General features: G+C 42.2%; 1 protein-coding gene across 1 annotated transcript in view; it reads right to left on the bottom strand.

Moving 5' to 3' along the window:
- Positions 1-14,842, bottom strand: part of trappc9 (trafficking protein particle complex 9) — a 293,236-nt gene that overhangs the window by 168,851 nt on the left and 109,543 nt on the right. The window contains exon 17 of the mRNA XM_038966127.1: positions 4,978-5,130. Within this exon, the coding sequence (XP_038822055.1) occupies positions 4,978-5,130 (153 nt within the window). The remainder of the gene's footprint in view (positions 1-4,977; positions 5,131-14,842) is intronic.

Here is a 14,842-nt window from a genome sequence, read left to right as displayed (position 1 = left end):
ATTATTTTTTGTTGTTGCAGAAATGCCTTCCTGAACATGTGAACTTTCATGTGCCTTAATTACAAATGTGTATGTGATATGTAAATATGAATAACAATACTAAATTACAGGCCTAGTTTAGCCAAGGAGAAAGCATTGAGCTACAATCACCTCAAATTGTTGTCCCCCTTGATAAATGAGCAAAAAAGGCAGTATAAAATAAGCAATACAAATACTGAGCTACAGTGAATGTATACTCCAGTGAGTGAGTGAGTGAGTGAGTGAGTGAGTAGAGCTAAGGGATATACTACAAAGCAAGATCAGTGAGTTAGCCAGTTAACTGACATAAATATTTAAAAATAGCGTTTTATTTTTTACAAAGATAAGCTTGAACGTTGCATGTGACAACGACACATATATAAATGGGCGTTGTCTAATTGAATCAACAAACAAAACACATATCTAAGTAACGCATTCTTAATGAACCAGAAAAACTATAGTTTTTTCAGGTTGTTTATCAAAGTTCTGGCGAACTCATTGATCCTGCTTTGCAGAACCCCTCTGGACTCAAGGAGAGGGATAAACTGGTCTAGGTAAGAAACAAAGAATGTACGTCTCGGCTCCTCTGAAACCCCGTTTTCAAGAACAAAGGAAATTACATCTTCTGCCTGAGCCAGGCCCAAAAATTAAGGGATGATTTGCATGGTCACTTTGATATAGATTGCAGCCATTTAAATGTGACATGAGAACTTCTAAGGTTCTTTATACAGTTGAAGTCGGAAGTTTACATCCACTTAGGTTGGAGTCATTAAAACTCGTTTTTCAACCACTCCACAAATGTCTTGTTAACAAACTATAGTTTTGGCAAGTCGGATAGGACATCTACTTTGTCCATGACAAGTCATTTTTCCAACAATTCTTTACAGACAGATTATTTCACTTCTAATTCACTGTATAACAATTCCAGTGGGTCAGAAGTTTACATACACTAAGTTGACTGTGTCTTTAAACAGCTTGGAAAATTACAGAAATTTATGTCATGGCTTTAGAAGCTTCTGATAGGCTAATAGACAACATTTGAGTCAATTGGAGGTGTACCTGTGGATGTATTTCAAGGCCTACCCTCAAACTCAGTGCCTCTTTGCTTGACATCATGGGAAATCAAAAGAAATCAGCCAAGACTTCAGTTTTTTTTTTTTTGAGACCTCCAAAAGTCTGGTTCATCCTTGGGAGCAATTTCCAAACCCCTGAAGGTACCATGTTCATCTGTACAAACAATAGTACGCAAGTATAAACACCATGGGACAACGCAGTCATCATATCACTCAGGAAGGAGACGCTTTCTGTCTCCTAGAGATGAACGTACTTGTGCGAAAAGTGCAAATCAATCCCAGAACAACAGCAAAGGACCATGTGAAGATGCTGGAGGAAACCGGTACAAAAGTATCTATATCCACAGTAAAACGAGTCCTATATCAACATAACCTGAAAGGCCGCTCAGCAAGGAAGAAGCCACTGCTCCAAAACCGCCATAAAAAAGCCGGACTACAGTTTGCAACTGCACATGGGGACAAAGATCGTACTTTTTGGAGAAATGTCCTCTTGTCTGATGAAACAAAAATAGAACTGTTTGGCCATAATTACCATCGTTATGTTAGGAGGAAATAGGGGGAGGCTTGCAACCCGAAGAACACCATCCCAACCGTGAAGCACGGGGGTGGCAGCATCATGTTGTGGGGGTGCTTTGCTGCAGGAGGGACTGGTGCACTTCACAAAATAGATGGCTTCAAGAGGGAGGAAAATGATGTGGATATATTGAAGCAAATTCTCAAGACATCAGTCAGGAAGTTAAAGCTTGGTTGCAAATGGGTCTTCCAAATGGACAACGACCCCAAGCATACTTCCAAAGTTGTGGCAAAATGGCTTAAGGACAACAAAGTCAAGGTATTGGAGTGGCCATCACAAAGCCCTGACCTGAATCCCATGGAAAATGTGTGGGTAGAACTGAAAAAGCGTGTGCGAGCAAGGAGGCCCACAAACCTGATTCAGTTACACCAGCTCTGTCAGGAGGAATGGGCCAAAATTCACAAAACTTATTGTGGGAAGCTTGTGGAAGGCTACCCAAAACGTTTGACCCAAGTTTGACCTAAAACAGGGAATTTTTACTTGGATTAAATGTCAGGAATTGTGAAAAACTGAGCTTAAATGTGTTTGGCTAATGTAAGCTTCCGACTTCAACTGTATATATCAACGTTTGGAGTAGTGAGGGGCGGAGGAGAAGAATCTCTCCACTCCATCCATTATTCAAATAATCAGCGCTATTTTAGTCGGTTAATTTGCAAATCAGTTCCAAATACCGATCTCAAACACTTCAAGGAATTATTTCAAGTGCTTTTTACAGTATGACAATCAGTATGACAATCAGACCCGAATGACCCGAAGGACAGACACAAAATATATCATATCAATGCAGACAGACAGTGAGGGAGAAAGGGGGAGAGGGATAGCAATAGAGTGAGAGAGAAAGTATAAAGATCAGAATGCTTCTGACACACCAAGCAGGCCGCGAGCTGCCATTTATTCTCCTAGAAAGAGGGAGGGAGGGAGGGAGGGAGGGAGGGAGGGAGGGAGGGAGGGAGGGAGGGAGGGAGGGAGGGAGGCGCTAGCTGTTGATGCTTATCGCCAAGCCGAATGTGCAGCTCAAGAGGTGAAGGATCCATTCAATTCCCACACAGGGCCAAGGGCTTACTTTATACATACACATTCTGTCTGTCTGGGGTCAGTAAATGGAAACAGCGTTGAATGCCTCAAAACCATTTCTGAAGTGCTATTGAGGACGAAAGGAAGGCGTTATTTATACTATTATAGGTGCTCTTTCACAACAAGACACCCTGATGTCGTCATGAAAAAAAGTTGTCTTTCCCTGGCTGTGACAGAGACCGTTTCACTGTAATGAGTCTTCAAGCACAAAACCAGTGAATGACATGATTATAAACAGAAAATTAAGTTTTTACGACGTATTATGCCACATTGTTCTCTCTGGAGTGCTCTTTCAATAGTTTGCAGTGAATTCAAATTCAATGCCATTCCAAACCTCATCAGGCATATTAACATGTACCACGCTGTTTGTCTGAAGAAGTGTCAAACTTTAAATTAGTGAAGGTGCAATACTTAATCAACCCACAGCGAAAAGCACCACCACCACTAAATTAGCTAAACAATAAAAATGCTAATAATCCTCAGCAGTAAGCATGTTAATACATTAATGAGGGGAAAAAACTATGTATTAGGACTTGGGGGTAGCAAATACACTATATTTACAAAAGTATGTGGGCACCCCTGAAAATTGGTGGATTCAACTATTTCAGCCACACCCGTTGCTGATAGGTGTATAAAATCGAGCACACAGCCATGCAATCGCCACAGACACTCCAACATGGGCAGTAGAATGGCCTTAAAGAGCTCAGCGACTTTCAACCTTGCCCCATCTTAGGATGCCAACTTTCCAACAAGTCAGTGCGTCAAATTTCTGACCTGCTAGTGCTGCCGCAGCCAACTGTAAGTGCAGTTGTTGTGAAGTGGAAACGTCTAGGAGCAACAGCAACAATGGCTCAGCAGAATGGACCACTGAGTGATAAAAATGGTCTGTCCTCGGTTGCAACACTCACTACTGAGTTCCAAACTGCCTCTGGAAGCAACGTCAGCACAATAATTATTTGTCAGGAGCTTCATGAAATGGATGAAGCAGCCGCACACCATCCTAAGAACACCATGCGCATCAGCTGGAGTGGAGTAAAACTCGCCACCATTGGACTCTGGAGCAGTGGAAACGTGTTCTCTGGAGTGATGAATCACGCTTCACCATCTGACAGTCCGATAGACAAATATGGGTTTGGCAGATGCCAGGAAAACGCTACCTGCCCCAATGCATAATGCTAACTGTAAAGTTTGGTGAAGGAGGAATAATGGTCTGGGGCTGTTTTCATGGTTCGGGCCCCTTAGTTCCAGTGAAGGGAAATCTGAACGCTACAGCATACAATGATATTCTAGACAATGCCCCTGTGCACAAAGCGAGGTCCATACAGAAATGGTTTGTCGAGATTGGTGTGGAAGAACTTGACTGGCCTGCACAGAGCCCTGACCTCAACCCCATCAAAATTGGTATGAATTGGAACGCTGACTCGAAGTCAGGCATAATTGCCCAACATCAGTGCCTGACCTCACTAATTCTCTTGTGGCTGAATGGAAGCAAGTCCCTGCAGCAATGTTCCAACATCTAGTGGAAAGCCTTCCCAGAAGAGTGGAGGCTGTTATATCAGCAAAGGGGGGACCAACTCTATATTAAGGCACATGATTTTGGAATGAGATGTTTGACGAGCAGTTGCCCAGATACATTTGGTCATGTAGTGTAAGATCCAGCAGGACATAGCATCGGTCCAGAAAGTCACCAACATAATACACAATGGTTTCACAGGTTTTTTGTTTAAGGAAGCCCTGTTTGCTTTATCTCCTTTATTCAATTACTGCCCTGCTAATTAAAACTGTATGTTAAATAGCCTCAAAGACAATGATTGAAAGTCAGGGGCACACACACACACAGAGACAGAGAGACAGAGAGAGAGAGAGAGAGAGAGGCAAGACGACAGCAGAGAGAGAAATCAAGGTGAGAGGGGAGTCTGCTGTTTGCATGGTTACCTCTGTTGAATGAGTCTCAACACACCTCTCTGGAACACTCAGCTACTGGGTTGGGCAGTAAACACAGACTCAACTCTGCATTCAGTACATGTTTAACCAGTGCTATGGGGTCATGGAGCTGAGAACCCAATGCTTTCCAGAAAGGCAAACCCAAAATAGATAAATAGAAGTGTGCTCTACTGGGAATACCTGCCTAAAAGAGTTTTGCTTCTACTGGTTTCAATTGACAATGTTGGTCGGAGAGCACCTGGATAATGTTGTTTGGGAGACCTTTGCGGCCCGTCTGGAATTGAAACCACTCACCATCGTTGAGGTCCTGTAGCAGGTTCTCTCCTCCAGAGAAGTCCAGTCTGACTTTGATGTTGACGGTGAGGGTGACAGACTGGCCTGGCTTCAGAGGCAGCTGAGACACAGCCTCGTCCAGGTCCCAGCTCAGGAACTCTCCAAACAACTTCTCTACGGGAAACAATACAACAAGACAACGAATAAAGTAGAGCACAGAGAAAACCTTCAGAGTCAGACTTTGTGGAGACAACAGGCATAGATAATATCTATATATTGAGAGAGAGAGAGGAGAAGTAATGAAACATTATACTCTATGAATCTCAGGACAACCTCTCTGAGGTAGTCAATACTTTATATTTAAAAAAAAAAATGTTTTACCTTTATTTAACTAGGCAAGTCAGTTAAGAACAAATTCGTATTTACAATGACGGCCTACCAAAAGGCCTCCTGCGGGGACGGGGGTTGGGATTAAAAATAAAAATACATTAAAAGAAAATATAGGACAAAACACACAAGAGAGATAACACTACATAAAGAGAGACCTAAGGCAACAACATAGCATGGCAGCAACACATGACAACACAGCAGCAACACAACATGACAACAACATGGTAGCAACACAACATGGTAGCAGCACAAAACATGGTACAAACAGTATTTGGCACAGACAACAGCAGAACGGGCAAGAAGGTAGAGACAACAACACATCACGCAAAGCTGCTACAACTGTAAGTAAGAGTGTCCATGATTGAGTCTTTGAATGAAGAGCTGGAGATAAAACTGTCCAGTTTGAGTGTTTGTTGCAGCTCGTTCCAGTCGCTAGCTGCAGTGAACTGAAAAGAGTAGGGACCCAGGGATTTAATGAATAATAGTATAATAATAGTGCCCTTCTCAACTCACGTCTAAACTTTGTTATAGAAACAAAGACTGTTTGTTCTTGAAAGAGTAAGAGAGGAGCGTCCTAGTGGACTCTCTCCCAGCACTTATTGGACCACAACAAACAAGATGTTCCTTCAGCAACAAAAAATACATCCAGAGTTTTTTCCTGAGTTGCACAGTTTTTGCACAGAAGCTAAAATGAATCAGAAAACGTAATGCTGGGTAGTAACTTTCAAGTCTGGTTGGAACTTAGCAGAGCATGACAGCAAAATGACAGGGATAAGACATGACTTTACATGGTCTAACATTTTCTAAACCAGGAAATAAGCAGGATGCCATCTCCTGGGTTTGTACCAACAGGTAATTGAAATGAAATTTGTTTTGCATATGTAAGCATCTAGCTGCTGACACAGACTGATCTGGAGCTTATTGCGCTGCTGGCCATTTCAGCATCGAGACGAGAAGATTCATAGTATTACTTGCATATTATTGACATTTAGAGGGCATCCAATTCCGTGTGTGTGTGTGTGCGTGTGCGTGTGTGTGCCTTCATGCGTGTCTACATCACAGCGTAAACCTGCTCATCTGATGTTGAGGCTAAAACTATGACAACCCTGGGTGAAAGGTTAATAGCTGCCAGTTGGTGGTTGGCAGGTCAGCTAACTATCATCACTCAACAATAGCAGTGTTGCACTCCGTCCGTAAGACTAAACAGGCTGATTTATGTTGAACGTTAAACCCTGCAGGCACCTGAGACTTATGGTTGAGTCAGCTGCTGCCACTTGAACCAGGCTGGATGGATGAAGGGAACAGAACAGCAAATGAATGATGCATCAACTGAATAACCCATGTGGCTTTGTCTTAAACAGGTGTGCTCTACAGTGCACTGCAGCCCCCGCTGGGTTCAAAGCAACAGGCTGGTAATACACTAACTAAAGCAGTCTCGCTTATTTTACTCTCTCTCCCTCTTTGTCTGTATTTATATTGTTCAATCTCCCTCTTCATAGTTCTCTCTCTCGCACTCTCCCTCTCTCATTGGTAATTGTTATTTTTTTATTCTGTTCATTTTGCTGCAGTGATTAATGACAAAATAGTGAAATTGCTAAATATTCCTGGCATGTTATGCCAGTGACCAGCAGCCTAAAAGTACCTGCTTACAGTTCTCCATTTGCATTTATTTTTGGTAATACCAATTACTCCACACTTTAAAAAAGTGTACTCGGTCATAACATACTTTATATGGGCAAATTAAATGAATAGACTATAAAGGAAAGTTTCACATCTTCCTATGTCTGAGGGGGGTTTTAACCTTCCAGACTTGTGTAGTGAGTTGATACAATTCCAGGGCTTGTACTTGTGACTTATAGTTAAATGCAGTAAAGAGGAAGAATGGGTAGTGTACTGAAGATGCACATGTTAATAGCCAGAATATTGTTGTCTATTTCCTAAGGATAAAGCTAAGAACATGAACAGCTTCGTTAAGAACATTATAACAATATGGAAGACAAATAAAAGTCTTCCACAAGACCCAATATCACTCCCTAAAAACACAACCTGATGGAACAATCCTTGGATAGCTTTAAAGAATTAACACATCAATTACTCTACATGGAAAACTAAAGATATAGAAACTGTAAATAACTTGGTAACAAGAAATACATTTATTTCCATGACAAAAAGTTACATATCACGAATGCCAGGTTTCCTCCAGATGTGACGCTTGGCATTTAGGCCAAAGAGTTCAATTTTGGTTTCATCAGACCAGCGAATCTTGTCTTTAGGTGCCTTTTGGCAAACTCCAAGCGGGCTGTCATGTGCCTTTTACTGAGGAGTGGCTTCCATCTGGCCACAATCCTGTCTCGGAGCTCTACGAACAATTTGTTCGACCTCATGGCTTGGGTTTTGCTCTGGCGTGCACTGTCAACTGTGGGACCTTATATAGACAGGTGTGTGCCTTTCCAAATTATGTCCAATCAATTGAATTTACCACCAACTCAAGAATACTCAAGGATAATCAATGGAAACAGGATGCACCTGAGCTCAATTTAGAATATTATAGCAAAGGGTCTGAATACTTATGTAAATACGTTATTTCTGTTTTTTTAATTGTAATACATTAGGAAAAATTCAAAAAAAATGTTTTTTCTTTGTCATTATGGGGTGTTGTGTGTAGATTGATGAGGGGAAAAAACAATTTAATCAATTTTAGAACAAGGCTGTAACGTAACATGTGGAAAAAGTCAAGGGGTCTGAATACTTTCAGAATACACTGTATAAAGCATTTTTATTTTATTTAACCTTTTGAGACAAGAAAACATGTTTGTTATGAAGCTGATCATGTGCTCTTTATGACAGAATGTTACAATTAGGTGAACAATTTATGTACCTGGATGTGAGGTCAGAGACCCATTTAGGCTCTTAGACAATAATGAAAGATGCATGAATGGACTACAGGTACATTTGCTCTCTGACCCCGTCATAACACATCAGCATTATTACATCTATCCTTCGATGTTTTATCCAGGCCTAAGATCTTCAAGCACTAAGCCCTCACATATACATGGAGGAAGAAGCCTTTAGGAAGAAGCCTTTCCATTAGCTTTACCTGGTCCATTGAGAGAGGAAAAACATGAGCTGAAGGTATGTTGTAATGATTGTTTCTTAGTATGCTTGGTGGTGGTCATCAACACGCTAGACATATCTAATGTTTTGGAGAAACGTAGGACTGCAGGGCCCAACACTTCCAACAGCTTAGCGGAATTCAGCACATTATCCAGGAATTGTTTAGGGATGTCAATGTTGTGGGCATTACCCGCATATGAAAGCTATGCCTAAGTATTGAAGCATACTGAGCAAGGCGAGATAGAGAGAGAGACAGAAAGAGAAGAGAGAGAGCAGACAAAGATAGAGAGCAGAGAGAGAGCAGGAAAAGCACCTCTAACCCAGACAGCTACAGCATGCTAGAGTGGGTTGTGTCTGAACACCAGGCGACCTGCTTAGAGCGGGGCTGAGGCCAGGGCCGGAGGCCAGGGCAAGGGCAAGCCACCATACGGCTGCCTGGATGCAGTTGGAGCCAGTTCAAAGCAGCACTATTTTTAACAATTTTTGTAGGGAATAGGGTGCCCTCTGGAATACAACCTAAGCAGAGACAGATCCACTCATTGGAGGAAACAAACAAAACCTCGAAAGCTATAAATGTACCGTAGCAAAATTAAAGTGGTTTAGTATTCTTGACAGGTGCAAAAGTGATGTGAGTATCTCTCTGTGGCTGAAATCCCTGTGAATGACAAGGACCTAACAGCTCAAAATGGATGTACTTTAGTAATCGGGCATGTAGATATCATCAAAAATAAACGGTGGATGACTTTACTGAGCTGAACATGGACATGGGCATGCTGGGTGTCATAGTAAAAAAACTGAGTTTGTGTACAATCGTGGCCAAAAGTTTTGAGAATGACACAAATATTAATTTTCACAGTCTGCTGCCTCTGTTTGTATGATGTCAATTTGCATATACTCCAGAATGTTATGAAGAGTGATCAGATGAATTGCAATTAATTGCAAAGTCCCTCTTTGCCATTCAAATGAACTGAATCCCCAAAAAACATTTCCACTGCATTTCAGCCCTACCACAAAAGGCCCAGCTGACATGTCAGTGATTCTCTCGTTAACACAGGTGTGAGTTTTGACGAGGACAAGGCTGGAGATCACTCTGTCATGCTGATTGAGTTCGAATAACAGACTGGAAGCTTCAAAAGGAGGGTGGTGCTTGGAATCATTGTTCTTCCTCTGTCAACAATGGTTACCTGCAAGGAAACACGTGCCGTCATCATTGCTTTGCACAAAAAGGGCTTCATAGGCAAGGATATTGCTGCCAGTAAATTTGCACCTAAATCAACCATTTATCGGATCATCTAGAACTTCAAGGAGAGCGGTTCAATTGTTGTAAAGAAGGCTTCAGGGCGCCCAAGAAAGTCCAGCAAGCGCCAGGACCGTCTCCTAAAGTTGATTCAGCTGCGGGATCGGAGCACCACCAGTACAGAGCTTCCTCAGGAATGGCAGCAGGCAGGTGTACATCTGCACGCACAGTGAGGCGAAGACTTTTGGAGGATGGCCTGGTGTCAAGAAGGGCAGCAAAGATCCCACTTCTCTCCAGGAAAAACATCAGGAGCAGACTGATATTCTGCAAAAGGTACAGGGATTGGACTGCTGAGGACTGGGGTAAAGTCATTTTCTCTGATGAATACCCTTTCCGATTGTTTGGGGCATCCGGAAAAAAGCTTGTCCGGAGAAGACAAGGTGAGCGCTACCATCAGTCCTGTGTCATGCCAACAGTAAAGCATCCTGAGATCATTCACGTGTGGGGTTGCTTCTCAGCCAAGGGAGTGGGCTCACTCACAATTTTGCCTAAGAACACAGCCATGAATAAAGAATGGTATCAACACATCCTCCGAGAGCAACTTCTCCCAACCATCCAGGAACAGTTTGGTGACTAACAATGCCTTTTCCAGCATGATGGAGCACCTTGCCATAAGGCAAAAGTGATAACTAAATAGCTCGGGGAACATAATATCGATATTTTGGGTCCATGGCCAGGAAACCCATTGAGAACTTGTGGTCAATCCTCCAGAGGCGGGTGGACAAACAAAAACCCACAAGTTCTGACAAACTCCATGCATTGATTATGCAAAAATGGGCTGACATCAGTCAGGATGTGGCCCAGAAGTTAATTGATAGCATGCCAGGGTGGATTGCAGAGGTCTTGAAAAAGAAGGGTCAACACTGCAAATATTGACTCTTTGCATCAACTTCATGTAATTGTCAATAAAAGCCTTTGACACTTATGAAATGCTTGTAATTATACTTCAGCATTCCATAGTAACATCTGACAAAAATATCTGAAGACACTGAGGCAGCAAACTTTGTGGAAATTAATATTTGTGTCATTCTCAAAACTTTTGGCCACGACTGTAGAATCTCAGGAGTAAGTGGAATTATTGTGTAACCCTAACACAAATAATTCAGAAGATTTGTGATTGACAAACATCCAAGTTTTGGGGGGTGAAATAAACTACTCTTCAGGTACAAGAGTGAGAAAAGAAAGTGCACTAGACCATTAGAGCCTGGTAAGATACATCCCATGAAATGTATAATGCACTTCAATGACTCACTGTTAGACACAGGAAAATTCTGATCACCAAAAAGGTGACAAGGTAGGGGGGCCATGAAATATAGATTGTCTTAATAACACAGAGCCTGAAATATTCATAGAAGTAGAGACTACACTGCAATAATTAATGGTGTGAGAGAGAGAGAGAGAGAGAGAGAGAGAGAGAGAGAGAGAGAGAGAGAGCAATTGGCACCAACTGTGCGGCAGGGAAAGAAGGATGGAGAGAAGGAGAGATGCATATAGAGGGGAATGAAACATGACTAAATAGAAAGGGATGGAGAGAGAGAAGGAGATGGAGAGACGGAGGAGATAAGGGAAAAAAACAAAGCTATTAATCTCCCCATGTTGACACCCCACTGCCTTATTCAACAGGTAGGCTAACCAGCAAGAGTTGGAACTAGTGATGTAAGCCCTGGTGTTATCATCAATACAAAAAGACACAACAAGAGTTGGAACTAGTGATGTAAGCCCTGGTGTTATCATCAATACAAAAAGACACAACAAGAGTTGGAACTAGTGATGTAAGCCCTGGTGTTATCATCAATACAAAAAGACACAACAAGAGTTGGAACTAGTGATGTAAGCCCTGGTGTTATCATCAATACAAAAAGACACAACAAGAGTTGGAACTAGTGATGTAAGCCCTGGTGTTCTCATCAATACAAAAAGACACAACAAGAGTTGGAACTAGTGATGTAAGCCCTGGTGTTATCATCAATACAAAAAGACACAACAAGAGTTGGAACTAGTGATGTAAGCCCTGGTGTTATCATCAATACAAAAAGACATAACAAGAGTTGGAACTAGTGATGTAAGCCCTGGTGTTATCATCAATACAAAAAGACACAACAAGAGTTGGAACTAGTGATGTAAGCCCTGGTGTTATCATCAATACAAAAAGACATAACAAGAGTTGGAACTAGTGATGTAAGCCCTGGTGTTATCATCAATACAAAAAGACATAACAAGAGTTGGAACTAGTGATGTAAGCCCTGGTGTTATCATCAATACAAAAAGACACAACAAGAGTTGGAACTAGTGATGTAAGCCCTGGTGTTATCATCAATACAAAAAGACACAACAAGAGTTGGAACTAGTGATGTAAGCCCTGGTGTTATCATCAATACAAAAAGACACAACAAGAGTTGGAACTAGATGTCAGAACTAGTGATGTTGGACTGTAGACTGCAGACCACAGTGGAGCCTCTTCAAAAAAGACATGAAAAAATGTCAATAGCTAGCTTCCCAAACGCTTTCGTTTTTCCTGTTGCCTCCATCTGACACACTATTTTCTATATATCTGAGATACAGACCATCATTTCTCTATCATGCTAACGCAGAGAGAGCATGCAGAGCTCAGCCTAACATCCACTTGAATGAATGAGTGCTTCGAAGAGTGAAGCAATATCTAATTGCAGGGCACTACAAACCTTGAAGTCGTGTAAAGATGTGTCAAAAGTTAGTGAACCCTCAACACCCTGTTGGTGATGAACAGAAAACTGTGCATTGTTTTCATCGCTGATGAATCGATCACTGATTGGCCTTTCATACTGACAGCCCTTACTCCATCACTGTCACTCTAGCTCAGAGCTGCCACAGGTCTAACACACTCTGTCACTCCAGCTGGTCCATGTCCTACACCAGACTTTCCCCAAACTCAGTCATAGGGACCACAAGGGGTGCATGGTTAGGTTTTTGCCCTAACACTAGACAGTTAATTCAAATGATCAAAGCATGATGATTTGTTGATTATTTGAATCAGCTGTGTAGTGCTAGGGCAAAAACCAAAACATGCACCCCTTGGGCTCCTGTAGACCGAGTTTGGGAAACCCTGTCCTACACACAGCTGCCCAGGTCTTATTTGGTCGGTCCGTAAGACACGGGGCGGAAAAGAGATGCATAGAAACAGTTGAGTAACATTCACTTATAATTAATACACACTCCATTAAGCTATATATAGCCTGCCAATATACCACTAAAATCAGTCTAGTGGAAGCAGGTAGCCTCACTACAACCCTGTACACACTGTCTCTACTGCCCTCTGTGGACTGAAATCCTCCATAAGTTCCTACCTCAACCACTTCTCTCTCTCTCATCGTTGGCTGCTGAGGCCATATTGTACATAGACAGAAATGTTAACGTTTGCTTTTCTACAGATGCCTTTTCCCTATTGTGAAGAACTGACACCATCTGTCATTAATCCATTTGTCATAGTGAGGGAGGGAGGGAGGCAGGGAGGGAGAAACACTGGGAGCTAGGGTAAACACAGACTACCCTGTAGAGGAGCAGAGGACGGAGTTGTCAGGACAACTAGCAGTATATGATTAAGTAGGTCCACTAGAGAGTGGTCGGGTCAGGAGAGGACAACACCAGGACTGGTCTGTCTGTCTGCTCTGGTGAACTCTTCAAAAGGTCCTGAGCAGTCATTCTGAAAATTACTTTTTCTCTAATGGCCAACTACCAGGAAGTGTAAAAGACAGGCTGAGTGGGCGGGGAGCTTATATTCATGAGCTCTCCTTGACTGACAGCTCTTTGAAACACCTTTGTCAAGATACTTGGATGCAGTGAGCAGTGTTGCAGTAAAATCCTCTCAAGCAAATTTGGTGAAACACAAAGCAACTCAAACACTGAAATTGCATCACTGATATCATTTTGTAATTAGTTTTATACATCTCCTGTATGGCATGTCTCTTGTGATGCTTTTCACAGCAGCACTGACTGATGTGGTGACTTGACAACCGCGTTGGAGTTTTGAACGGCCCTTCCCCCCATGTAGTTCCATGCTGGCTGAAGACCTAGCAAGCCAGTAACTAGCTAACACCAGGCACAGATGAAAAGGGAAACATAAGTATCTTTGTGATAGATGAATAGTGTAAACTTTGAATTATATTTGCTGACACCTTACATTTTGGCACCAATAGAGTAGCTATCTAGCTATATAAACCATGCCACTCTGCAAACACACCTTCTCTGATGTTGGTCACAAGGTGGTACTTGTTAAAATTAGGTAAGAGAAAATCATGTTACCATTGGTGTATTCAAATTAAGTGTTTGACAAGGGGACTAGTAACTTTATGAAACTTTATGTAGATGCAGTCATTTTTCATACTTTGGCCATCGTACGTTGATCTTGTTTCCTTCAAATATCATCACATTTGATGAAAAACACGAGTTTGACTGTTCATGACCGTTAACACAGACACCCTGTGACCTGCCTATGACAATGATGATAGAAGCAGAGAATGAACGTATTCACGCATGCACACACCATCTGCTTGTGCAGGAATGTCATCTGGCATCACTATGGGGGGAAAACACACCCATTCAGCATCCTTCATCTACCTGTAGACATAGAGGTTCTGCCTGGGGAAGTAGCCCTAACAGATACAGATACACAATATACTGTATGGTCTCACACACACACACAGTACGACCATAGACAGATCTTGGGAGAAAACATTGCTGACCAAACAAAATATTTTTTCCTCAGTGTGTCAGTCCATAGTAGCACGCTCTCCATGAGAAGGAGAGATCTGTCATGTTTGGGATAGCAGAGAAGACTGAGTGAAGACATCAATACAGGAGGAACACCAGGTAGCAACACAGTGAGTCTGACTGCTGCCAACGGTTCACTAGGACAGGGAGAGGTAGCATGGCAACACCATAGTCACACTATGTATTTCCACACTTCATCTGACGCAAGAATGCTTCATCAGAACGTAACTAGGTCTACAATCTCTACCCCGCCGGGTTGGTGAAATGATTATCGTCAAACCCCAAATCAGGTAAAACAGGCCTACTTCAGCAAGTGATTCATCTTACCAGAATAAAAAT

The sequence above is a fragment of the Salvelinus namaycush genome, chromosome 27 (assembly GCF_016432855.1).
Source record: "Salvelinus namaycush isolate Seneca chromosome 27, SaNama_1.0, whole genome shotgun sequence".
Classification (NCBI taxonomy): domain Eukaryota; kingdom Metazoa; phylum Chordata; class Actinopteri; order Salmoniformes; family Salmonidae; genus Salvelinus; species Salvelinus namaycush.
Note: the sequence above shows the minus strand (reverse complement) of the source record. Positions and strands in the feature narration are given on the sequence as shown.